The sequence below is a fragment of the Anabrus simplex genome, chromosome 2 (genome assembly GCF_040414725.1).
Source record: "Anabrus simplex isolate iqAnaSimp1 chromosome 2, ASM4041472v1, whole genome shotgun sequence".
Classification (NCBI taxonomy): domain Eukaryota; kingdom Metazoa; phylum Arthropoda; class Insecta; order Orthoptera; family Tettigoniidae; genus Anabrus; species Anabrus simplex.
This window is the reverse complement of record NC_090266.1, coordinates 1171683824-1171711162: the sequence shown is the minus strand read 5'-3', so window position 1 is coordinate 1171711162 and position 27339 is coordinate 1171683824. Positions and strand designations below refer to the sequence as shown.

Sequence of the window (27339 nt, the reverse complement as noted above, 5' to 3'; positions counted from 1 at the left end):
ATTGTCAAAGCCGGTAAGGGGCTAGCTAGAGCGTTGCATACGAGATATATGTGTATCTCGTCGGCAACGGCTAGAGTGACACATCAATTCGGCCGTGCACTACCGTTGCCCACGAGACTTAATTCATTACTTTGTCGCTAGGGTCGCGCGCATCCGCTACTGTCTGTAACTCGCTGGTAGTACGATTAGTCGATTGGATGTTGTACAGTCGATTAGCAACCTGTATTCGAAGCTGTGCTGCCTCCTATTCTTTGTTACGTTGATGTTTGTTAGTGACATAACAAACCGCGTGAGGGGCGGTTGTAATGAACGGTTTGTGGCTATTGTACTGCAAGTTTAAAAAATGTTGTGAATGGCAAGAATGTTGTTACTGGCCGTGTGACTTTTGTAGTGATAGATAAAGACACGTGGAAGTGGTCTACAGACGTTAGGGAACCAGACGCTTTTATTGAGACTGTTAAAATATAAAAAGTCCTGTGTTGTAAAGTAGAAGCAAATTAAAATTCCCCAACGACTTCTCTTCCTGACTGCTGACAGTTGTTTTGCCTTACTTTATGAGAGAGCTATTTGTCGAAGAAACATGTGATTTGTTTTTCTAAACTTAATCAATTGAAATTTATTTGAAGTTTTAGATGCGATTTTGCCGCTCAGACATGTCGAAGCCACATTTTGGTGATAATATTTATTTGAACACTGAACATAAGGGACTTCTAAGTGTATCAGATGAACGCTTGACCAATTTGATAAAGAAGGAACCTATTCGCAACATATATCATGTGGAGGATACGCCTTTCGCAAGGTAAGGATTGCGGTTCTTTCTTTTCAGCACTGTTTGAATTAGTACCTCAGTAATACTTGTTTGCAACTTCACTTGGTGATTTATTAATTTCATATTCCCTCAGGAAAAATCTTTTGTGAGGTGAGTTTCGTCCGCCTTGATCAGAGTTCAGGGTAAATTGACTAAGTTATGTTTATTTTGATATTAGAATGAAGTCTCTAGCACCTAATGGTCTTGGATGTGTAAATACAACCCTTGTTTGATCGGGACCTAAATGGCCCATTAGTTGTCACTTTTGTGAAGAGGTCCAGCATGTACAAAGTTGATCGGAAGTGAAAGAACACCTGTTGATTCAGTCTTCGTAATAAGCAGATGAGTTGTATACTAACCTATATACGTGGCTGACCTCATTTTACTAAGCTGTAGGCCAGTGTTTGTCAGTATGTCATCTCGAAGTTACCTGTGAGGCAAAATAAAAACATGTTTCATTAAGTGGTTGGTGTTTAAGGGTATCTAGAGATTCTTCGAATGCTCGATTAATTCCACAGAATGTTATCACAATGCATTGATGCATTTCGTGATACGGTATCGCTTGCTTTATTGTAATACGTGTTACTCGTACCGTTCTTCGTGAGTCTTTCCGAAATCAGTCTCTTTAAAGAAGGAAGTAGTCTCGCACATCCCCTTTCATTTCCAGTAATTAAGGTTCTGAATTTCGGTATAAGCGTACTGACGTATTTTCAGATGACGGTGGACTGTCTGTCTTAAGTTACTGTCAAGTCTGTAATTTAGAAAATGTCAGAAAATATGTTTTGTTGCGTCTATTGTGAGTGTGTTTTTAGCAAAGTTAAGAAGAGGGTTGATTTCTGATTAGCATCAGATGTTATTGATGTGACTTACTCATTATCGTGGTGGAGTGCTGTCTGTATGCTCGTACCGTAGCGTTAAATTTCAGTGGCGTACAAATTTCAAACTGAAGACTATGCCGTTCTAAAATGTTATGTTTAATTAAATATACCAGCTTTCACAAGCGATTGAAACAGACGTTCTTTTTCTTCACATTTGCAATTAAACTAATTACTTTGGCACATAACTTAATGAAGGGTCAAGGGTGAGAAATCTTCCGGGACCGAGCTCGATAGCTGCAGTCGCTTAAGTGCGGCCAGTATCCAGTAATCGGGAGATTGTGGGTTCGAACCCCACTGGGGCTGTACCTTAATTAAGGCCACGGTCGCTTCCTTCCCATTCCTAGACCATTCCTATCCCATCGTCGCCTTAAGACCTATCTGTGTCGGTGCGACGTAAAGCAAATAGCAAAAAAAAAAAAAAAAAAAAAAAAAAAAAAAAAAAAAAAACTTCTGGAAGCGGAGGGGCTGGTCCCCACCGTCGACTGTTCTGAGAATGGTTTTCCGCGGTGTTTCCATCCCCTGCACCACCCCCTCACCTGGGCACATCAAATCACCGCTTCCAATCACCATGACCTGTGAGGGGGCGTAACCCGCTAAGAGCACCGCGGTAACCATTCAGATACGGAATGAAAATATTTAGTAGTAGTAATGGGAAATATAACTGGGGATGGTGTGCTGAATCAACTGCTTGTTATTTTTTTTTTAAATAGGGCCTACTTTGCCAGTTTTTTTAATTCCTGAGTGGTGTTCACTTGCAATAACCTCTTGGATCTTCAGTCCGGACTTACATAACGGAATGTTTTCACAATCCGTAAAATTGAATTGAGCGAGAAAAGAAATTGATTTTTTAAACTATTTTGCGTAAGACCAAGAAATCCCCTTTCTTTAAGAAACACAGAATTGCATTACTTTTACGGTTAACGCATTTTTGGCTGCAAAAAAATAATCAGCAGGAAAGTTGAGGGCCATGTACAGAAGAAGAGAAAAAGCGATTGAAATTATCACGAACGACAAAATCGTTTACAAAAAGCGTGTCAAGTCTCCCTCACTTGACTTAAATATACCATGACCGAGCTCGATTAGCTGCAGTCGCTTAAGTGCGGCCGGTATCGAGTATTCGGGAGATAGTAGGTTCGAACCCCACTGTCGGCAGCCCTGAAGATGGTTTTCCGTGGTTTCCCATTTTTATGATGATGATGATGATGATGATGCTTGTTGTTTAAAGGGGCCTAACATGGTTTCCCATTTTCACACCAGGCAAATGCTGGGGCTCTACCTTAATTAAGGCCACGGCCGCTTCCCTCCCACTCCTAGCCTTTCCCTGTCCCATCGTCGCCATAAGACCTATCCGTGTCGGTGCGACGTAAAGCAACTAGCAAATATATATATACCGTACACCATGTAAACTACTACCTACATTTAGACACTGGTTCCTTTTGTAGAAGACGTTGTCAGAGCTTTAAGCCCTGGGATACACTGGTATATTGGCAAGGTCTGGTTTAATTTCTGCTACTCACATATTAAGTAGGCTTATTGAACCAGATAATTTGGATCGAATCCGCTAGATTATCTTGTTCTAGGATGTGGTCGTATCTCACATTCGAGAATGACAGGCTGGCAATGTTTTTAAGTTCCTAACTTACTTCAAAGCTAAAAATAACACCTAGGCTATAACACTATAACATACCTGTAAAAAAACACACACACTATTAAACTTGTTCATGAAGGAACATCAGATTCTATCAAATCACATGTTTCAAAACATTCTGTTCGTGTCCTTTAATAGGTACTCGAAAGTTGGAACATATCTAGTAGTGCTCCAGTAGTCCGCCCCCTCTCCTCGCTACTCCAACAAGGAGTGCAAGAAATTTCTAAACAATTTTCATTTGTTTAAACATGATTTTCTTTGAATCTGATGACGTTCTTTCTAGAGCAAAAGGTGCCATTCTTTGTTTAATAGTATGTTTTTTTTACATGTACTTTTAAGTGTTATATTTAGCGTTCGACTGACTTCCCTCTTAACAAATTCCTAATTGATGTTCACTTGAAGTAACGTCTGGGACCTGTTGTTTAATCCCCATAATTTGCTCATGATCCATGTTCGTTCTTCCTACCTCAACTGTTGTCACATCCGCCGAGGGATTTTCACGTGGATTTCTTGGTCATGAACGCAATTATTAGGTGACGTGATATTTGTATGTTAGGGATACTGTAACTGGATGTCAGCAGTTTCCGTACCTTCTAAGCACTGATCCATGCAGCGTCATTCACATACTTGAGAAACGTATGAGTTGCAGTCTCGCTGTTCATCATCCGTGAGATGTCCAGCTCCATGGCTGAATGATTAGCGTGCTGGCCCTTGATCCAAGAATTCATTATAGGCAGGGCCCCATTTTCATAGACGCGCAGGTTGCCTATCGGGCGTCAACTCGAAAGACCTGCGCTGGGCTCCTCTGGAGGCCACTCACCGTTATTTCGCATTTGTACTCTATTCTTCGTCTTCTTCCGGCGGTTTATTCCACACTGGTGTGGTTGTGGGTGTGAGAAGTGTACCAAACACAAGATAGAGGGAGTAACGAGTCTGACCCAGGACCCTCTGAACCAAAGGCCATGATCCAGGTCATTCAGCCAAGGAGTAGGAGCGGACCATTTTTCTCTTGTCAAATACTGAAATGTTAACTGTCCCCTCCCCCCCACCCCCCTTTATGCATATAAAACCACTAATGCATCAAAATAACACTATCTAGCAGATCGATTTCAGTGAGTACACATAACTGAATGATTATCAAATTCCCAAATATTGCAGGTGGAATATCTCTTTTTCTGTTGGGCTTCGCAAGGCAAAGGAATTACCACAACTGTGTCGTATGCTTGCTTTGCTTCCACTGTATGTAATTCGGGATCTGGGACTAACTTGTCACTTTATTGAGGAGCTGCGGACGGCGGTGTGTACGAAGAGGGGAAATATGTAATGGCTTGTGCTGTGGCAGTGACTTCTGCTAGTGTATCTGAAATTAGACTTCGGTACCTTTAGGATCTAATTTATCATCTTACATTCGGGAGATTGTGGATTCGAACCCCATTGTGGACAGCGCTGAATATGGCTTCCCTTGGTTTCCCACTTTCACACCATTCAAATGCTGGTACTGTACCTTTAATAAAGGTCACAGTCGCTTCATTTCCCCTCCTAGTCCTTAACTATCCCATCGCCGTCATACGATCTATCTCGGTGCGACGTAAAGCAACTTGTAAATAACAAAATCTAATTGCCGAGAGGAGGGGTTAGGCGACCCTGGATCGCTTCACTCCGCTATGACATCCAAATTGTATATTGGTGAAATTTTGCTATATTCAGCGGTGAAGTACACATCGTAGACTTTCGTTACGTATTGTGTTGAATTTAGTGAACTGCACCGACCCCTTCCTTTCTTTCTCAATCGTAATTATGAAAATAATATCTCCTCCAGAGGGAATTAACTTCTTCCACAAGTACTATAGGCCTTCCTTAGATAATCCGAAACTCTCCGCCTTTTCCATGGTCTGTCTGAGAAGTACGTTGTGATGAAACTTTTCTGATGAGATCCTGTAAGTCGTCCCCTCCCAATACAGGGCTCGTCCTGTGTGAATGCAGAGTTGGTTCTAATCATAAGACTGGAGCTTTTGTGAAGTGAGTTTAGTTAAATATTTCGGTACAGATTAAAGTTGACCACGATGTGTCTAGTAGCTCATTGAAACTAGGACTTTTATTTCCTCTTCCGTTTAATACAGCTGAAATGTAGCGACCGATGACTGTTGTTGGTTGTAATATGGCTATCGTGACGAATTACACTGCCGACTATGTGAGTTTCGCTCCTCATTAGTGACGAATTTGACACTCCCGCTCCAGACCTTTATACTGCGGATTTTTAATTTGACATAGCTGGGGATCCCGTCTCCCAGTTTAGTAGCTACCGTGAATATACATAAGGATATCATCGAATTCATTTCACTGGTAGATCCGTATTATTTCTGTTTCACAGGGAAGGGTAACTACACGTTTAAATATTTGTGATTGTAAGTGGTTTTTATTTGTTGTGCATTTCCTAATTTGTAATGCAAGGTGTGGCTATATTCATTTCCTCTGAAAACTGAGGAGACTATGTCTGGTGCATTTAGAGTTTACGCCTGATAGGCCACCTGCCTATTCAGATCCGGCCGGGAATCGAACCCGGGACTCCTTGGACCAGAGGACAACACGCTAACCATTTGGCTATGGAGCCGGATAACTTAGTCATGATAGATAGTTTCAAAATAAGCTGAAAGTGGGACGGAGTGTATCGTCCATTTTAGAATTTTTCTCTTTCTTGAACTACACGGACCGATTTGTAGTTGTTGGTCTGCTATACACACAGTTCTCCATATTTCTCCTACGAGGGGAACCCGCCAAGTGTAACTACCCGTTTTCCCAGAAACTTCGCTCAGTGAAAGAGGGGTAGAAATAAGCGAACACATCGTTCCTCCCTCTAGCGAACTAACGAATCTGCAAATTGTCAAAAAATTAGGAGAGCTGAAAGAAGTTGTGATTACACATGTCAAATCAATTTTTATATTTAATGATATTTTATGGGTTAGGCATACAGAACGATCTGCAGATGTGAGACTTTGTCAGAGGATAGACATTATATAAATAATAAAATGTAGACCAAAACTTCAGAACTACAGATTCCCCAGTTTGTCATTTTCGCTAGTTTGCCGTAGTGGGGACGACATGTTTCGGCTTATCCGTAGACACTCGACCGTTCCGAGAAAATGACTGTCGAAGTTTCCGACGTGCATTACGTGCCTTTTAACGCGGCTTCACACTTTTGCGCCCCGTATTCAAATCCCGATGATTTTTTGTTGTTTCATTTATTTACTTTTGTCCAGTCCGGCCCCGTGGTGTAGGGGGCAACGCGTCCGCCTGTCACCCGGCGGCCCCGGGTTCGATTCTTGGCTGGGACAGGGGTTTTTAATTGTAAATGATAAATATCGCTGGCCTGGGGACTGGGTGTTTGTCGTCCTTAACGTTCCTTTCCTCCATTCCAATTACACGCAGGTTCATATCACATGGTGCAAGTAGGGCAAAAGATCTCTATAGGTCGACGCCCCCGCATTAAAAAAATACTTTTGTCCATTGACGATTACTACACGAATGGTTTTGTTCAGTGTATTTTGGAATATCGTTGCCCATTTTTCGTCTGTTAATATTCTGCCTGGTAAAATGAATTTTAAAACATCAGTATTGTTCTACACTCATTGCACGGCAAAATGTCACGACTAGACGCGACGTAATAAAAATCCACGCATTGATTCATAATTAATTGCAAGCGCCAGTTTTTGGAGAAATGATTCGTTATGCGTGGTTTGTTTTGTCGCAAACTTATTGTCAACACGTCAAATCTTCAGTAATGTTAACGAAGTTCCTTTCCCAAGTGACATTCCCACCCAGATATGGTACTGTGGCAAACCTGCCTTTGCGCGATGCTTGTGGTAAGCGATTTTTTTATGTTTCGACTGCTTCTACGATCGGTATCATCCAAGGTAATGCACCGTATCTCCCTGAAGTGTTAATATAAGAATGAACTTACAAAACATTCTAATCCTTGAAAAATACTACATATATAATAAATACAAAACACTTATTGTGGAACCTTGTTGTAATTTTACAATCAACATAACGCCGTTGTATCCACTAACTTGATAAGAAATATTCGTGTAGTAATCGTCAATGGATATAAGTAGATAAATGAAACAAACCAGAAAGAAGTAATCGGGATTTGGACACGGGACGCGAAAGTGTGAAGCCGCTGCGCCACTCCGTCTGTTCAACTTGCTACGCGCTAATGGGTACGCAAAGCACGACGGAAAATTCGACCGTCATTTTCTCGGATCGGTCGAGCGCCTACGAATAAGCCGAACATGTATTCGTTTATTTCGACCCGTCTTTCGCTTAGCGAAGTTTCGGACAAATAGGGTTGATACACTTGTCGGGTTCCCCTCGTTAGTGGTATCTTAGCGATTTCTTCTTCGCACATTTTCTAGGAGTACTTTTTAATAGCGATTCATACAAAACCTCGAGCTACATACACGTGTGCTAGGTCCTTGTAATTACACTTCATTTATATACGCTACCAAAGTCATAGTTCTTCAGATTGACCCGCATGTCTAGGTACGTGGCTGGTAATCAAAAAGTCCCTAGCTTCATGGAATACGTACCTTCCAGTATTTTTGTCAAATTTTCTCTCATACTACTATAATTTTCTTCGTTTCGGGAAAGTTTAAATTATGTTGAACGCCGGTTCCAATTCGATAGTATGACGAGACAAAATCATTTTTAAAGCATAATTTATTATGAAATACTTCTGAACATTAATATTTAAATCATATCTGTATATATAAAATAACTTGTCCTGACTGACTGACTGACCGACCGATTCATCATCGCCGAGATATAACTACTGGACATAAAGAAATGAAATTTTGGGAATACATTCATATTAACATGTAGGTGCTCTCTAAGGGAGGATTTTTGGATATTCAGTCGCTAACGGGGTGAAAATGGGGGTGAATTTTGAAAATGAGGATATCTATATCTCAAAAACTTAAAAGTTTAGAGACGTAAAAATTGGTACTTGGAATCTCCTTTAAAAATAAATAAATACGTGTTTTTTGTTTTCGGAAAATCCCATTAAGGGGGATGAAAAAAGGGGGAAAAGGGGTTGAACACCTTTTACGAGGAGACTTATATCTCAAAAACTGAAGATGTTACAGATAGGAAAATTGAAATTTGGAATCTCCTTTGAAAATAAACACATATTTTTGTGTTGTTGGATAATCCGATTAATAGGGGGTGAACAGGAGTGACAAACGGGGTGAATTTAAAAAAAGACTATATCTGCAAATTATCTCAGACACGTAACATATTACAGATTTGAAAACTGGTATTTGGAATTTCCTGTAAATGTAAAGAAACAAATATTTTTTAGGAAAATTCACTTAAGGGGAACTGGAAAAGGGGACGGTAATGAATTCCTTTTACGAGGATACATATATCTCAAAAACTGAAGATGTTACAGTCGTGATAATTATTTGGAAGCTCATTATAAAGAAACGGGCACTGTTTGTTTTTGGAAAATTCACTTGAGTGCGGAGTGTGAAAGGAAGTAAAAAAATGAATTACTTTTCTGGAGGAACTTATATCTCAGAACTTAAGATTACAGACTTGAAAATTGGTATTTGGAATCTCCTTTAAAAATAAGGAAACACTCATTTTTTGGGTGGGGGAAACTAACTTAACGGGCGGGGGTGGAGTGAAAAAGGAGTTGAATTCTTTTCATGAGGATACTTATATCTCAAAAACTGAAGATGTTACAGGCATGAAAATTTGTATATGGAATTTTCTTTCAAAGTAAAGAAACACGTCATCTTTTGTCTTTGGAAAATCCACTTAAGGGGGGTGATAAATTGAAAAATTAGTTGAAATATTTATATGTCAAAAACTGAAAATGTTACAGACGTGAAAATTAGTATTTGAAATCTAATTTAAAAATAAAGAAACACGCATTTTTTGGGGGGTGGGGAATCAACTTGGGGCGGGGGTGGTAAGAAAGGAGTTTAATTCATTTTTATGAGGATACATATATCTCAAAAACTGAAGGTGTTACAGACGTACAGGCATGAAAACTGGTATTTGGAATCTCCTTTAAAAATAATGATACACGTATTTTTTTGTTTTCGGAAAATCCAGTTATGGGGCTGAAAAGAATTGGAAAAGCGGGTGAATTTTTAAAACGAGTACCGGTATATCTACATTATATGTCAAAAACATAACATGTTAGAGACAAGAAACTTGGTATTTGGGAAGTCCTTTAAAAATACAGGAACCTGTACCTTTTTGTTTTCGGAGAACGCACTTAACAGGGGCGTGAAAAGAAGTGAGAAATAGTTGAATTATTTTTTATGAGGATGCTAGGAGTTGGAAGGAAGCGGCCATGGCCTTATTTAGGGTACAGGTCCAGCATTTCCCTGGTTGCAAATGGGAAACCACGGAAAACAATCTTCAGGGCTACCGACAGTGGGGTTCGAAACCCCTATCTCCCGAATGCAAGCTCACAGCTGCGCGCCCCTAACCGCACGGCCAACTCACTCGGTAGATGCACTACTATTTGCGGACGTGAGTATATACAGTACCTTGGTGCAAACTTAAGTATACAGAGGGCTTGTACACATTGCAGTGAGGCTCAGTAACCATTGCTATTACCTGATCCTCATATTAGTTCCGATTTCTACAGTTACGGTTCAATTTATTGTACCAAATTGTGATTCACACGCGATACAGCAAGGTAAGCGCATGAATTGGGGATAGCGTTGCCGGGTGTCCCGGATTTACGGGATTTCCCGTATTGGAATGTCTGAAGTACTGTCCCGTTTTAACAGTATGCGGGACGTCCTGTTTCCCCATATTTAAACACCTCACTTCTGAAGTCCTGGAGAAAAAGCAGGACTTCTTTAAGATAAGTTCCACATTTCAAGTTCGTAAGTAGTTAAACAGAAATAAACAAAAATATTTGAGTGTGATCTGATAGAATCTGATGATGTTCTTTCAATTAAGTTGATTCTTTTTCAAGTGTAATACTGTTACCGTGTGTTTTCTTTTTCAGATAGTTTGTAAAGTTATTAATCAAAATTAGTATTGGTAGACTGAAGAACCTAACAGTTATAAATTAACTGGGTCGAAACTGGAAAGAGATTGCTTCAAATATTACAAATTATTGAAAAAGGCTAAAAGTGACGAAAAATGAGTTTTCAACTTTTTATATAGAAAATGAAACCGCGAAATATTGTCATAATGTTTGTCCCTACAATGTAATTATGCCTGGTTTTGTAAATTGATATCTGCGTTTTATTGAAAAAGTATTATATCGTGTAGACATGACCAGTCCCTTAATGGCATTTAAAAAAATGCTATTTGCTTTACGTCGCACCGGCACAGATAGGTCTTATGGCAACGATGGGAAAGGCCTAGGAGTGGGAAGGAAGCTGCCGTGGCCTTAATAGCCCCATCATTTGCCTGATATGAAAATGGGAAACCACTGAAAACCATCTTCAGGGCTGCCGACAGTGGGGTTCGAACCCACTACCTCCCGGATGCAAGCTCACTGCTGCGCGACCCTAATCGCATTTTGGGGACCCCTCGATGATTTCCAACAAATAAGTGTGGAAAATAATGAAGGAATGACCATTGTGACGTAATATGATAATCATATATCTCGACTCGCATAGTTCCGGCACTGGAGGTTGTGTGTGATTGTGTATCTTCTTCAGTAGAACCCTGAAACCTCTGACTATTCCGTTATCGCACACGAGGCTGTTGGCTGTGTCGCCTCACGTTCTTCATACTTGCGCACACAACTTGTTGTCCGATCCTCTTTGTTCGGTTACACTGACAGCTCGTTGCGTAGTCTAATCCTTTCGGACTGGAAATGTTTTTCTTGCAGCAAATTGGAGAAAATGTGTGTTTTTCGTCCTTGTTGTCAGTGGGATTCGAACTCTATAGTCACCTGACTGGCAAGCTGATACTGTACTTCTCGGCTACGCTTATAGAGTCACTGTAGGCTACGCTGTCTGTGTATAAACGTTTGAAACTGTCTTGGCGCGAGTTCAAAACGCAGAGTCGTTAGGGTTTGTGTTCAGTTAATGCCCATCTTCATCTGTGATCGCTTATTTGAGCGAGATTCATTGTTCGGCTACTCGGTTCGCATGTATCTGGGAACCCACAAAAGGGTCGCAGTATGAGCCCTAACAGTAACAGTACTTAATCCATCTCTTTCAGAACTTGTTTATAGTGTACCGGTACTTAAATTGCTGAGTAGACCTATTAATTTCCATCACTTTTAGTGCAGTGTACCACTGCCATAACATGGGAATTAGAGACCAGTATTATTTCCTGGTCTATGATTATCATCTAGTTGGGCTTTTTAAAGTTCATTTTACGTCGCAGCGACACAGATGTCTTATGGCGACGATGGGATAGGAAAGTGCTCGGAGTGGGGAAGGAAGCGGCCTTAGTTAAGATACCTGGTGTGAGAATGGGAAACCACTGAAAACCACTTGCAGGGCTGCCGACAATGGGGATCGAATCGAACCCACTATCTCCCTAATGGAAATTCACAGCTGCGCGTTCCTAACCGCACGGTCAACTCGCTCGGTTTATCATCTGCTCTTAAATAATAATATTGTTAATGGCTTTCCGTCCCACTAAGTACTTTTTCTGTTTTCGGAGACGCCGAGGTGCTGGAATTTAGTCCCACAGGTTTTCTTTACCAACACGAGGCTGACGTATTTGATTACATTCAAATACCACCGGACTGAGCCAGGATCGAACCTGCCAAGTTGGGGTCAGAAGGCCAACGCCTCAACCGTCTGAGCCACTCAGCCCGGCATCATCTAGTCTTGATCGTTATGCAGTTCTACAGGGTGTATCTAATGATTTATAACAGAGATCGTAACAGGGATCAAAACAAGAACAAATGCGTTGTTAGCGAGTTCCATGTGACGGAGTTTCAGGACGTACATTGACCACATCAAAAGAAAGTCTACCGTGAGCAAACAACATTATTGATATACTGTTTCAGGTCACGGATGTCGTTAACCAGAGTAGCGTACACCACACTTCTCATGTGTCCTCGCTGATGTAAGTCCTGTGGGTTAAGATCAGGAGACCGAATAGTCCAAGGCACTGGACCTCAACGCCCGATTGACTGTTGTGGAAAGGTACAAAAACAGGTGCACATGCAAATTGAAGTGCGCTGGAGCCCCATCATGCGTGAACCACATGGCGCGGTGAGCTGCTAGGTGCACATGTTCCGGTAGTAAAAGCAGCGTTGTCCCTCGAAGAGGTTAGATAGGCTGGTCCATTCAGTCGTCTGGGTAGCACGTATGGGCCGATCCAGTTGACCATGGATAATCCAATATTAACATGGCATCCAAAGCGCTGTTGATATATTAAAACTGTACCATGCGGATTTTCAACTGCCCACGTGTGTGTTTTATGCAAGATTGATGTCATCTCTTTCAAATTTGGCTTCGCCAGTGAAGTAGAGTCCTAATATTAAAATAAGGGTTCTGACAGCTAACGCAGGAGGGAGGGCCTGCCGTTGCGCGGTGTTGCCACATTCCTTTCTCGTTTCTCTCTCTCTCTCTCTCGTATTCGTTCAGACTGCTGTATTCTGTACCGTGCGACAGTATCTAACTGACAAAGAGAGGCCAGACCCTGCGTCCAGCCGATTTCGACGAGCTTCAAAGTACCTGTTGGGGGACACTCAGCAGTAACTCGTGTAGAAGGGTTTAGGTCAACACGCTTTCGTTTTCGAAAAAAATGAGGTCAAATGTCATGACGCAGGACCTGCTTTGGTCCAAGTGGAGGCGATAGAACACTAAAAGGCGAACAAATTTTATTTAAACAGTCAGGTCTGCAACCTAATAATTTCCGAAAAACTGATGAATCCTCGATTCCAATGCGACGGATATATACTTAGAGTTACGCCAAAGTTAACCGGAGCGGTGGCCGCTTGGTCACCGTACTTGTCTGCGAACCTCCACGACGTGATTTCGAGTCTCGTCGCAATTACATTTTTTGTGCAAGGTCTGATGATCTTGTGAGAACGTTTAGGCCTATATCAATTTCAAGTAGAAAATAAAGTGTGTTGCAATTTGCGTAATACTTTTGTTCCATTTTTATCTTCATGTTCCCCAAAAAATATGTTTTACCGAGCGAGTTGGGCGTGTGGTTAGGGGTACGCAGCTGTGAGCTTGCATTCGGGAGATAGGGTTCGAGTCCCACTGTCGGCAGCTCTGAAGATGGTTTTCCGTGGTTTCCCATTTTCACACCTGGCAAATACTGGCGCTGTACCATGGCAACGGACGCTTCCTTCCCATTTCTAGCTCTTTCCTATCCCATGTCGCCATAAGACGTATCTGTGTCGGTGCGACGTAAAGCAACTTGTAAAAAATATATATTTTGTACAAAAAATGTAGCTGCGACTAGACTCGGATTCACGTCGTCGAGATTCGCAGACAAGTATGGGGCGAGCACTGGGCCACCACTCGAGTTAACTGCTCTGTAACTCTCCATGTTTAAATAAAATTTGTTCGTCTTTTAGTGTTCTGTCACCTCCATTGGTCCAAAGCAGGTCCTGCGTAATGAAATTTGGTCTCACTTTTTTCGAAAACGGAAGGGTATTGACCTAAACGCTTCTACACGAGTTACTTAGTGTGTGTCCCCCATCAGGTACATCGAAGCTCGTTGAAATCGGTTGGACGCAGGGTCTGGCCTCTCCTTGTGAGAAGAGAAAGGTTTGGCAAATCCAGGTGGGTAGCAGGCACGTCTCCATGGTGACCGCAGTGTGACCCACGTTTCGGTGGCAACTATATCCCTACTCTCTTCTGTCCAGGCAGGCAATAAACGGATCCTCTGTGCGCTAGCAGTCAGAACGCTTCTTTCAATATGCCACTATAAACGAACAACGGTTGACAGCGTCAGTATTGTAGTGGCTATGTGTAACGCGTTGTACCTCAATACAAACACATTGTAGAACATACGTTTAAAGTGGTATTTATTCTTGTTTTGAAACCAGGAATCGCCCCGCGACGTTTGTTACAAATGTTTAGATACATTCTGTATTTGCACGTAATTTAACTCGTGCAGAATGATACATGTGATCACGTCATCGTCTGTAATTCCTCGAAATTTACAATTACTGTACGTTCATATGATTGTCACATATGACTGATAATAGAAAGTAACATAGTTGAATTACGTTGTGCCTTTGCTTGAATTTATTATCTGCTGCCTGTCAATCACTTGTCTGGTGTTACCTACATTTATTTTCCTTTTGTATTAAATAATAATCAGTGGCGGCGATAAGGATCCTGCGGGGGGTGGGGAGAGGGGTGGCTTGTGAGGGGTCCATTACTTCAGTAGCTGAAGAGTGATTTTACATATTGACAGGCCCCGATTTCAAGTAGTTAGCGCCCTGGGCAAACAATATTTAGCCGCCCGCCCCTCTGCTCGTTTTCCTGTTCCTCTAAAAAAATAATTGTTTACAAATTAAATATTACAGTTTTCAAGATTATGAGTTTTAAAACAGCACATTATGCAAATACAGTTCTCATAATTAAACTTATCAAGTCAAACAAAGATAACAGCCAAATAAGAATGATACTGTTTTTATTTTTATTTCAAAAACCGTTGGTTCAGTTTGATAGTTTCTATGTAAGTAAATAATTTTAGATATAAGACACGTTTTCTTCATAAAACTTAAATATATAGATTAAATTCAGGTTTAAAAGTTAGAATAGGTTAAAGTGTTTTATATAGTCTAATAAAATAATTGGAATAATTTTTGGAATGTAAAAGTAATTTGAGGGAAGTGAATTTAAGACGTAATTCACGCAGTCCATAATTACTCGATCCGCCGGCCGCCGCCCCTCAAAAACTGGCGCCCTGGGCAAATGCCCAGTCCGCCCATTTGTAAATCGGGGCCTGCATTTTGATAAAGCTGCAGCACACAACAGTGTTATTTATATTACAGAGGGTTATTCCAAACTTAGGCCGTCGTAGTGCAGAGCTTCTCTCATCAATAGCAGTACGGTAGTTATTTCTGAAAGAATGTGGGTTTCCCAACCTGTTCCAATAATAACCATCCCTTGCTACCACTCACAACAATCGACAAATACACTAGTCCAAGACATACTGCAGACTTACAATACTTAGAAAAATAAATGACAGCAAGTTACCATAATATGGATTCCCTCACATAAGGGAATACAAGGCAATGAACAATCTGACATATCAGCTAAAGGAGCAACTAGTCTTCTTGTACATGATCCAAACTTTCTAATTCCCCATCGCAGATGTTGCTCCTTATCTTACTACAAGGATCCGAAAACAATGGTTAACTGACTGGACACTGAAACAACCCACAAGACTTCATGATATCAGGCGTGGATCCACAGATAAATTTGATGTTTCATTCCTCCAGCGTCGAGAACAAGTGCTCATTACTAGAATACATATAGGCCATAGCAAACTGACTCATGTACATATCTTCTCTAAGAAACCTCCACCAATATGTGGCACCTGTCAAAAAACAAAAACTGTTGACCACGTTTTACTAGAATACCATCTATACGATCAACAAAGACAGTTGTGTAACTTAAACCAGAATAATAGCAAGTACGTTTACATGGGGATTGAGATCGATTTGAATACACTTTCCGTACTGAATACGATTCCCCTTTATATGTAGTAGGCTATTTGAGTATCGTATTGAATCCGCCAACAGAAGGTTATCGTTATTTTGTTAATCGCAAGAGCTGGCCGTCTTATAATATGATTGCAGTTGTTGATCATTTATGCATGTAAATATATTTACTGGCTTATTATATTTGTTATTTCGACAAAACTTTGATGATGATTCCGTCAGAACAAACATGGAGTGTGAGCGCAGTCGTTTTCAATACGCTCTCAGTACGATCCGCGTTTACATGGAACTCAATTCGAACCGAGTACGATACGATCCCAGATTTTACCACATCGACCTTGAGACTCAATCCGAACTGAGTCCCCGTTTACATGGCGTTTCCAATACGGGAAGTGTACTCAGACCGATCTGAATCCTGCATGTAAACGTACTGAGTGTATATGACATCTTGAACAAAGATACTCAGTGTAAAAACATCAAGTTTTTTAGACAAGCAAATCTATTCAAAGACATGTAACCACTATCTGATCAGTATGTACTGTTGTTATTTTTGCAGTTGTAAATCTATGTAATCAATGTAATTATTCCTTAATGTATAATTATGAATGTCTAAGTTAAACCGACAATAAATAAATTTAAAAACAATCAACAAGGCTTTTGAAGTAATTAGCCAGTTTTGAGAACCCAGTAGTCAGCGAAGATGCGATAACAAAGACATCCTCTTTATCTAAACTCTAAATACTGAAGTTTCGAGCCTGTTTATAACTCTCGGCAGTCAGTCTAGCTAAATAGGCTATGATGGGCGATTGAGTTGTAAATTATTTGGTCCTAGGAACGAGATTTATTAATATTGTGACGGCCAGCGTGTTTTGGTTACTATAATTGTAATATGCATATCTTGTATGTGTGTGTATGTGTGCTCGTACCATATACGTATATTATTTTTATTCCTTCGCATTTGAAAACTAAATTGTGTAAATTATTATTATTATTATTATTATTATTATTATTATTATTATTATTATTATTATTATCGTCGTTGCTGTTCATTGTAATAATATACTACAAGGTTGTAAATAAACTTGTAACGTTCCTTATCATGAAACGAGGGCTGGGAATTTCAGACTTCATTGGTTAATTGCCGATGGCTCGGGGGCTGGGTGTATATGCCACCTTCAGCAGCAGAGTTCATCACACGTAGGATCCCGTCCTCACGGACACGCAAGTTAAACAATTCCTGCGGGATAAAATTCCGATGTTCAGGTGCCTGTAAAGACCATTAGAAATTAGAATGAATGTTAGACAGATGTTAGTGTTATGCCATATTTTCAAGTCCCGCGGCATCTACCGCAATCCTAGGCCCTAATAATTACACTTGTACACCCAACCACCGAGTCGATGGAGTTATCAGAGTGCCTTCACTCACGCGCAAGACAATTATTGCTGTTATTATCAAAAATGTTTCGCAATGACTTGATAAATCAAGAATAACAGAAGCTTTGTTATCGCCAAAGTTCGAGCAGATGTTATGTTGCAAGAGTATCATTGGTCCCCAAAAGACTGAGTCCATGGTGGCCAAATGATATTGATTCCCACGCAATGACAAATGAATTGCCCTTCCCGTTGCCATTTTTGGGGTGGGATAAAATTTAGAATCATCATTGTGGCTCAGTCCGGTGGTATTTGAAAGTGCTTAAATACGTCAACCTCATGTCGACAGTTTTACTGGCATGAAAAAGAACTCCTGCGGGACTGAATTCCGGCACCTCGGCGTCTCAGAACACCGTAAAAGTAGTTAATGAGACGTAAAGCAAATAACATTATTTTAATAATAATAATAATAATAATAATAATAATAATGGCGTGTGGCCTCCGCAGAAGCCTGGTGAAGGTTTTTCAAATTGACGCCTGATAGGTGACTTGCGTGTCCGTGAGGACGGGGTCCTACCTGTGATGAATTCTGCTGCTGAAGGTGGCATATACACCCAGCCCCCGAGCCATCGGTATTAACCAATGAAGTTTGAAATTCACGGCCCAGCCAGGAATCGAACCCGGGATCTCTTGAACCAAAGGCCAGCACATAGACTATTCGGGATTGCACTGTGTAATGTTTTAAAAGCTCAAAGGTGCAATAGTTCTAGAAACATTTGTTGTTGTTGTTTGCCTTCGCCATTCTCATTTGGTCGCTTTTACGGGTTGACTCATGGCAGTCTTGGCCAGTTGGTGGAATGCGAAATGCATGTTGTTTTGTAAAGTAGAAAGGTTATTTATTTTAGGATTCTCTTAAACGAGAGCTGTGATTCATCAGTATCATTCGTGGGAGATAGTTATACAACAAATTTAGAGCAGTGAATATTGAATGAAATTTGTCTTAGTCCTTTATAATATTATAAAACTTGAAGTGTGGTAAAGGTATTGAGGTGCGAAGAAATCACCCTAAGATGGGATATGAAATGGTAGATTGTTTCTTAACGTTCGCGTAATTAGTGACCAGTGTTAGATTAGAAATACAGTGAGATTATTCTGAAGACTGTTAGAAAGCTGCTTGTTGTCGCAGGAAATTTAGGGCGCATTGTAGACTGGAACTTGATATATAGCTTTGCATTTTAAAATGACTTGTTGCGAGAAAATCTGTCTAGCGCAGTTGATTAGTCGTTCAAAGTTATGGAATTAAATCCATTAAATGAATTAATAAGCTTTAAAGAAAGCTTGGTCACGTAGCTGTTAGCTTACTTTCGGGGATAGTGGGTTCGCACCCCACTATCGGCAGTCCTGAAGATGGTTTGTCGTGTTTCCCATTTTCACACGAGGCAAATAACGTCGTTGCAGGTGCAATACTTAACAGTGAGAGACTCATATTAATAGATTTCCTGGCACTTTCAGTAGCTCCCTTTCCCGGCCCCACATAATACATCAATCTTTGTATAGGAAGTATAGATTATTTTTCTTAATTCTATAACAAACAAAAATGTTCACCTGTTTTAGCAATCTTGACAAAGATGTATCTTAATTGAGGCCACATGCGCTTCTTTCCCTGTCGTCGCCACAAGACCTGCCTGTGTCGGTGCGACGTTAAACAAATAGTGTTTCGAAGCATTGTAAAGTTCGAACTTTTCTTTCTTCGCAACTGCAATGACTGCGTGAATGGTTTCGGATTACCGAGCGAGTTGGGTACGTGGTTTGGTCACGTGGCTGTGAGCTTGCATTCGAGAGATGGTGGGTTCGAGCCCCTACCTTATCTCGTCGCCATGTGACCTGTCTGAGTCAGACGTAAAACAATTAGCAAAAAAGTTTGATTCTTCTTCCTATTTAAGAAATTGGTGCCATATGGTCAAATTCTCGAGCTGTTAAATAATCCCTGAGAGTGTTTCTCAGTTATAGAGTTTCATTCCCCTATTCTTGATAACTTCTGTTTCATATCCTGGCAACACACATCATATGAGAATTAGAAGCCAACACTTAGATGCTCGATACCGGGCGAGTTGGCTGTGCGGTTGGGGCGCGCAGGTGTGAGCTTGAATCCGGGAGATAGTGGGTTCGAACCTCTCTGTTGGCATCCCTGAAAATGGTGGGTTCGAACCCCTCTGTTGGCATCCCTGAAGATGGTTTTTCGTGGTTTCTCATTTTCGCACCAGGCAAGTAGCCACGGCCACTTCCCACTCCTGGCCCTTTCCTATCCCATCGTCGCCATAAGACCTATCTGTGTCGGTGCGACGTAAAGAAAATTGTAAAAAAATGCTCGATACTGGACTGCACTGATTTCCGAAGGTTATTTTGGCTGTGGATTTTTGCCTAGTTTCCTCTAAACTTAATGTAGATAAATAGACCTACTATCTTCGGGTTACTGAGACTTACCCCGAACCTAGATCCTGACACCAGAATAACCTATATCACTTGCAACCACGCTACAACTACTACAGCGCTCTTAATCTCCATCAAATGTGAAATCCCTCCTCGTTCTATTTGCCGTTCGCCAGTTTTTTTTTTTTTTTTAGCATCTCAGTTGAAACGTTGCTCACTGCCTTTTGCACTTTGTCCTAATCGAAATGACATTTCTCCCTTTTTTCTCTCGTCACTTTAATCCCAGTAATGTTCCATAATCATTTATTTGACATCCAGTTGTGCTTTCACCAGCCGGCACACTCCTGTACGTGGGGCTGACATTCACGTTGTTTTGCTCCTAATCACCACCACCACCACCACCACCACCACCACCACAGTTACTCTTGTACCTGGACGATACGTAGAACTTCATATGCTTTGTCACTGAAACTAAATAGCTTCAAGCACCTTATATCATTGCAGTTAAGGCCACGGTCGCTTCCTTCCAACTCCTAGGCCTTTCCTTATCCCATCGTCGCCATAAGACCTATCTGTGTCGGTGCGACGTAAAGCCCATAGCAAAAAAAAAATAATCAATGCAGTGTCATAAATGCGGATCACGTCTGATTTTGATCGCGCAGTTTTATACCATTTCGAACAATGCATGGTTTTGTGACTAATCTGCCTCGAAGTCTTTGAATATGAAGTGTTGATTCTGTTTGCGAATTCTATACCAAAATGTTCACCAGATTTTGCAGACAAAGATGCAATAGCACTAGTGAAAAGAAAATAAGCGAGCTTGTTGTTTACGTAACTGATACTATGATCTGCCACGGGACCTCCAGTTTGACGTGGAATCCGACTCACAGGGACATGACATTCCAGGGACCTTGCCACTCAGCTATCACGTCTCTACTAGTGCAAGTTTTTTGTTGTTGCGTTTGTATGTGAGGGGAAAATGAGAAATAAATATTTGAGTTGAAAATACGGTAGAACTTGGTTTTAACGACATACAAGGAACCTGATAAATTGTGCCGTTATAAACGAGTGTTGTTGTAGCCGAGATTTGCGCCATTATTCGAGTAAATGATACACGGTAGAACAAAACTTGAATAGGCTTATTTTAGAATGTGCACCCTTACCTTTAATCCTGGCATTAATGTGCAAAACTGAAGTAGGGTAGGAATTATGATATCCAATCTAATTGCCACTAGGGGTCGTCCGGATAAGCAAAGATCCGGATAATAGACTTAAAAATAAATGTTATAAAATAAACATACAAGGGGTTCAGTACACTACATAAAACATTTATAAACAACTAGCAAGATACCCGTGCTTCGCTACGGTATTATACTGAAATTTATAATTGAATGCTTATTGTTTTAGATATATAATCCGCCGAAATTCGCGATCTGACTCCTTTTCTGCGAGAATCTACCAAAATTCCCGATCTGGCTCGTTTTCTATTAGATTACGGCACGCTTCCTCCCATTTTTCAATCTTCCTTTCCAGCAATCGATTTCGTACTTCCCGGGTTAGGCTCAGGTATTGCTCCCGGTCAGTTGGGTCCGTAAATCTTTGCCATCTTTTCCTATAATCATTTTTAATATGGATAAAATCCTTCAGAAGATACGGCGTGGTGTCATATTGGGTGCCTTGGTGGCACTGAACCCGCGGCCGGACTGCATTCTTAGTCATTACCTGTCCAGGAGCCGTTTCCAGCGCGGTCAGCACATTTGACGACGGTCCGGAACATTATTATTATTATTATTATTATTATTATTATTATTATTATCATTATTATTATTATTATTATTATTATTATTATTATTATTATATGTGTTTCTGGAATTAATGATGACAGGGAAAACCGGAGTATCCGGAGGAAAACCTGTCCCGCCTCCGTTTTGTCCAGCACGAATGTCACATGGAGTGACCGGGATTTGAACCACGGAACCCTGCTGTGAGAGGCCAGCGAGCTGCCGCCTGAGCAACGGAGGATCCTTATAAGTACATTAAGAACAGTAAAATCAATTGGTCTCACCTCCTTTTACACCCCACCACCCTTAAGTTTATTTACCGCCAACACCCCCCCCCCCCCCAAGAAAAAATTAAAAGAAGGCGTGTTTCTTTAAGTTTAAAGGAGATTACAAACACCAATGTTCACGTCTATTACCTTCAGTTTTGAGATATATGTATCCCCATAAAAATCATTCATTTTTTCACTTCACTTCCAACTGCCCCCCCCCCCCCCCATAAGTGAACTTTCCCGCAAAAATACTTGTTTCTTTAATAGTAAAGGATCTTCTAAATTCCAATTATCACAACTCTAACTTCTTCAGTTTTTGATTTATGTGTCCACATGAAAGGAATTCAGCTCCTTTACACTCCCGCCCCCCAAGATGGTTTTCCCCAAAACGCGTTTTTCTTTGTTTTTAAAGGAGATCCAAATACGAATTTTCACGTCTGTAACAACTTTAGTTTTTATTAGATGTATGTATTCTCATACAATTAAGTCAATTAATTTTTCAATTCTTACATCCCCCCCCCCTCCTCATTGGATTTTCCGAGAATACGTGTTTCTTTACTTTTAAAGCAGATTGCAAATATCAAATTTCACGTCTGTAACATCTTCATTTTTGAGATATCAGTAGCCTAATTAAAAGAATTCTCCATTTTCAGTCACTTTTACCCTCCCCCCTCCACCCAAGTGGTATTTCCGAAAACTAAAAATACACGTTTCTTTATGTTTAATAGAGATAAAAAAATACCATTTTTCACTTCTGTAACATGTTGAGTTTTTTGAGATATACTGTAGAAATTCTCATTTTAAAATTTCACCCCTTTTGAGTTCTCCTTAAGTGGAGTTTCCAAAAACAAATCACAAATCACCTATGTTTCTTTACATTGACAGGAGATTCCAAACACCCATTTTTTACGTCTGTTACATTTTACGTTTCCAAGATATTCTGTAGATATAGTCTTTCCAAAAATTCACCCCAATTTGTCACTCCTGTTTAACCGCCATTAATTGGATTTTCCAAAAACTAAAAAATACGTGTTTCTTTATTTTTAAAGGAGATCCCTTATACTAATTTTCATTTCTTTAATATCTACCGTTTCTGAGATATGTGTATCCTCATTAAAGGCATTCAACCCATTTTTCACCCTTTTACACTCCTCCTATTGGGATTTACAGGAAACAAATAAATACGCGTTCCTTTATTTTTAGAGGAGATTTTAACTACCAATTTTTACATCTGTAAATTTTCAGGTTTTAAGATGTAGACACACTCATTTTAAAAATCTCACCCCCCCCTTTCACCCCCCAATATTTGGATTTTCCAAAAACGAAAAAATACGTGTTGCTTTACTTTTAAAGTAGATCCCAAATACCAATTTTCAGGTCTATAATATCTTCAGGTTCTGAAATATAAGTAGCCTCATTAAAGGCATTCAACCCCTTTTACACCCTTCCTATTGGGATTTTCCGAAAACAAAAAAATACGTGTTTCTTTATTTTTAAAGAAGATTCTAAATACCAATTTTTACATCTGCAAACTTTAAAAGTTTGGAGATAAAGATTCACTCATTTTAAAAATTCACCCCCTTTTCACCCTCCCATTAATTGGATTTTCCAAAAACAAAAAAATACGTGTTTCTTTATTTTTAAAAGAGATCAAAAGTACCAATTTTCAGGTCTGTAATATCTTCAGTTTCTGTATATAGGAACCGGTATCCTGATTAAAGGCATTCAACCCCTTTTTCACTGTTTTTTACCCCTCCTATTGGGATTTTCTGAAAATAAAAGAATACGTGTTCCCTAATTTTTAAAGAATATTCTAAATACCAATTTTTACACCTGTAAACTCTTAAAGTTCTGAGATATTGATACACTCATTTTAAAAATTCACCCCCGTTTTGAGCCCCTTAGAGAAGGAATATCCAAAAATCCTCTCTTAGCGAGCACCTACATCTTAATATGAATCTATGTCCAAAATTTCATTTCTTTATGTCCAGTAGTTTTGGCTCGGCGATGATGAATCAGTCAGTCAGTCAGTCAGGACAAGTTATTTTATATATATAGATTGTGAACAAAAAAGGACTCTTGTTTGGGTAACTGAGAATCTGGGTAACTAGGGTCCGGATAATGGCTTTTACTGTATGTACAACGTAAATTACAGTATTAAGCCGAGCGAGTGGCTGCGTGGTTTGGATCATGCAGCTCTTATCTTGCATTCGGCGGATGGTTGTTTGAACCCCACTGTCAGCAGTCCTAGAGATGGTTTTCCGTGGTTTCCCATTTTCACACGAGGCAAATGCTGAAGTTGTACCTTAATTAAGGCCACGGTCGCTTCATTCCCCCTCCTAGACCTTTCGTATCCCATCGTCGTCATAAGACCTATCTTTGTCGGCGGGACGTAAAGCAAATTGTAACAAAAATAAACTGATAAAAAAATTCTTCAAAATGCTATATATATTGACCCCGAAACCTTCTTGAAAGATCAAATAATGACCCACCATCCGAAATCGGCAAAAATGCAAAATAATGCGAATTAAGAACGCGTTATTATCCTTCGTTGTGTATGTATGTTTAGTCCTCAGCCCGAAGGCTGGTTGGATCCTCAACAGCTCTGCCATCAGCTGTCATAGATGGCCTAGGCATCACTGAAGAGACGTACTAGGGAAATGAGGAGTGAGGTAGTTTCCCGTTGCTTTCCTCACCGAGCCAGAAGTTGCTATTACATATCAGTCTGCCAAGCCCACTGAAATGCATGACCAACCGACCCTATGAGCAATATTTTCACACCATTCATAGCAGGGACTGGCTGCAGAAGGAATGGCATTACTAGCATCACTCATACCTCAGTCACTTTCATTTTGTCAAAGCCAAGGATAAAGCTGAGACAGATCAATGAAAGTAACAAAATTGCTCTAGCCCAGACCAGAAGACATAGTGCACTGTAAACACTAGGTCTCGCCAGCAAAGGCACTATCCTTCGTTATATCGCTGAATACATTTCTGTACTCTGAGCAACGTTCTAATGCAAAGGAAAGAAAGATGATACTTCATCAACATCCGCCACTTAGTAATCACATTTAGAATATCACACGCTATTTTTCGCAGCAATTCTGATAATTGTAAATTATTATTAGTCATCGACGGAATAATCTTCAGCGGCATTTATTTGTTCAGTAGGTGAAATTCCGTCATTGCAGAAATCATAATCCAGACTGAGGTTTAAAATGACGTTGTATACTAGGTAGACACGTACAGTGACCGCCAAACAACAACAACAACTAATACTACTGCTGCTACTACTGCTACTACTACTACTACTACTACTACTAAACGTTTTCATTCCTCCCCTGAAGGGGGAGGCGGGCCTCTTAGACGGTGACGCCGTCTCTCAGGCCGGGAGATTTGTTATGGTGAAGGAGATGTGCGAAGAAGGTGAGGGGGTGGGCGGCCGTGGCCTAAACTACGAACTGTCCCGGCATTCGCCTTAGTGCAGGAGAATGGAAAACCACGGAAAACCATTCTCAGGACAGGCGTGTAGTCCGGCACTGTGCCCCAGACCCGTCTCCCGAATGCAGAGGCGTAGAGCCACGGTAGAGCCGTGGCCACCTTTCCTCTGCTCGGTTGGCCGGTCAGAGTAGATTTTTTAGATTTAGATTTATTATTTTTCTTTAGATCTACAGTAATAATACCCATTTGATCCGTTATAAAGAAAAATAACAATGTCCAGCCTAAGCCAAATTACATACTACTAACTTGGTGGACCCTACACAGGCGGAATACCGGGCAACCATGCAAGGTTCCACCCCTAACTAAATCTGTTAAGCTGCCTCTAACATGGACGGATGAGCCGGTCAGAGTACAGAGCTGTTGGACCACGGACAAGCCATGGCATCTTAAGGGACGAAGCCCAAGGGCCGAAAACCACTCTGCATGGCGCGCGCAGTGAGCTGACATGAAGGACTGGCTGTATTCCCCCCCACTCAACAGGTTACCTGGCGGGATACAATAACAGCTTCTTTGTCCAATCCTTTGTCCCGTAAGGCTCGGTCGTTAGTAGATACAAGATGAAAGTGCACAGTAACGGTTATCCATCATGGTTAAGTATACCATTGAGCAACAAGTGTTTGTTGAAGGATATCTTTTAAAAAAGAAATCGTGGGTGTGTGGGGAAGTATTGCAAACGATTTCATCAAAACCATATGTCACTGCTTTGTTTGAAATGAAAATTGTTTTCAGCAGTTGCTTTTTTTTTTTTCTTTTTTACGTCGCACCGACACAGATAGGTCTTATGTCGACGATGGGACAGGAAAGGGCTAGGAGTGGGAAGGAAGCGGCCGTGGCCTTAATTAAGGTACAGCCCCAGCATTTGCCTGGTGTGAAAATGGGAAACCACGGGAAACCATTTTCAGGGCTGCCGACAGTGGGGTTCGAACCTACTATCTCCCGAATACTGGATACTGGCCGCACTTAAGCGACTGCAGCTATCGAGCTCGGTAGCAGTTGCTTTAATATTAAGACAAGAGAGGGAAAATCTTTGCATGCTCTTCATTTCCTTTTTTATGATAACGAAGCTGTTTCTTAATTCTTTCTTGTGAAGATAACAGCGGCTATCTGAAAGACTGAAACACATTTTCCTTATGAGGAATGTGTTGGTACCACAGAATGCTTGGCACTATAGACGAGGTGCCACTGAAACCGACGTTGCTTAAACGAAGTTCTACCCAGTAGGAATAAAGAACAGGATATTGATTTAATGTCCCGATATTTTATTTTGGTACCTGATGAACTGCAGATTTATGAGCATTGTATCATTACTAACATCTGGAACTAGGCTACTTTCAGAAACAAAGATACTCTATACGCTTGCCATGCTACGAAAACAGCAACTAGCAGTGTGCTTGAGGTAAATTATTTCAATGCACTTCGTAGCGAAGGTATAATAATAAACGGTTAACACGTATGATTAATTTTAAAAATTTCACGTGCTATTTCACTTTTCTTTTTCCTGCGTTTTTCCACGCTACGTTAGGAACTACAATAAATTCGACGAACGGAGATAGGTAAACAGTTGCAAAGGATAGCCGATATACTAGAAGTAATTTTTTTTTTTTTGCTAGTTGTTTTACGTCGCACCGACACAGATAGGTCTTATGGCGACAATGGGATAGGGAAGGGCTAGGAGTGGAAAGGAAGCGGCCGTGGCCTTAATTAAGGTACAGCCCCAGCATTTGCCTGGTATGAAAATGGGAAACCACGGAACACCATTTTCAGGGCTGCCGACAGTGGGGTTCGAACCTACTATCTCCCGAATACTGGATACTGGCCGCACTTAAGCGACTACAGCTATCGAGCTCGGTACTAGAAGTATCAACCTGCGCTTAGCAACAACGGACAACCAAGCAGATTCAGATTGTTGAGTGGTTACTATACAGTAGTTATAGCGACACAGTGTATACAAGTCGTTGAATTGTGTTCCTGCGTCTTGATAACAGTGAATTAAGAATTGCTGTTGAGCTGTGAGTTAAA

At 40.7% G+C, this 27339-nt stretch overlaps 1 protein-coding gene across 1 annotated transcript in view; it reads left to right on the top strand.

The window, feature by feature from the left end:
* Positions 1-284: 284 nt before the first annotated feature.
* Positions 285-27339, top strand: part of LOC136864765 (serine/threonine-protein kinase 17A) — a 218799-nt gene continuing 191744 nt past the window's right edge. The window contains exon 1 of the mRNA XM_067142134.2: positions 285-799. Coding sequence (XP_066998235.2) covers positions 633-799 — 167 coding nt within the window. The 5' untranslated portion in view covers positions 285-632. The remainder of the gene's footprint in view (positions 800-27339) is intronic.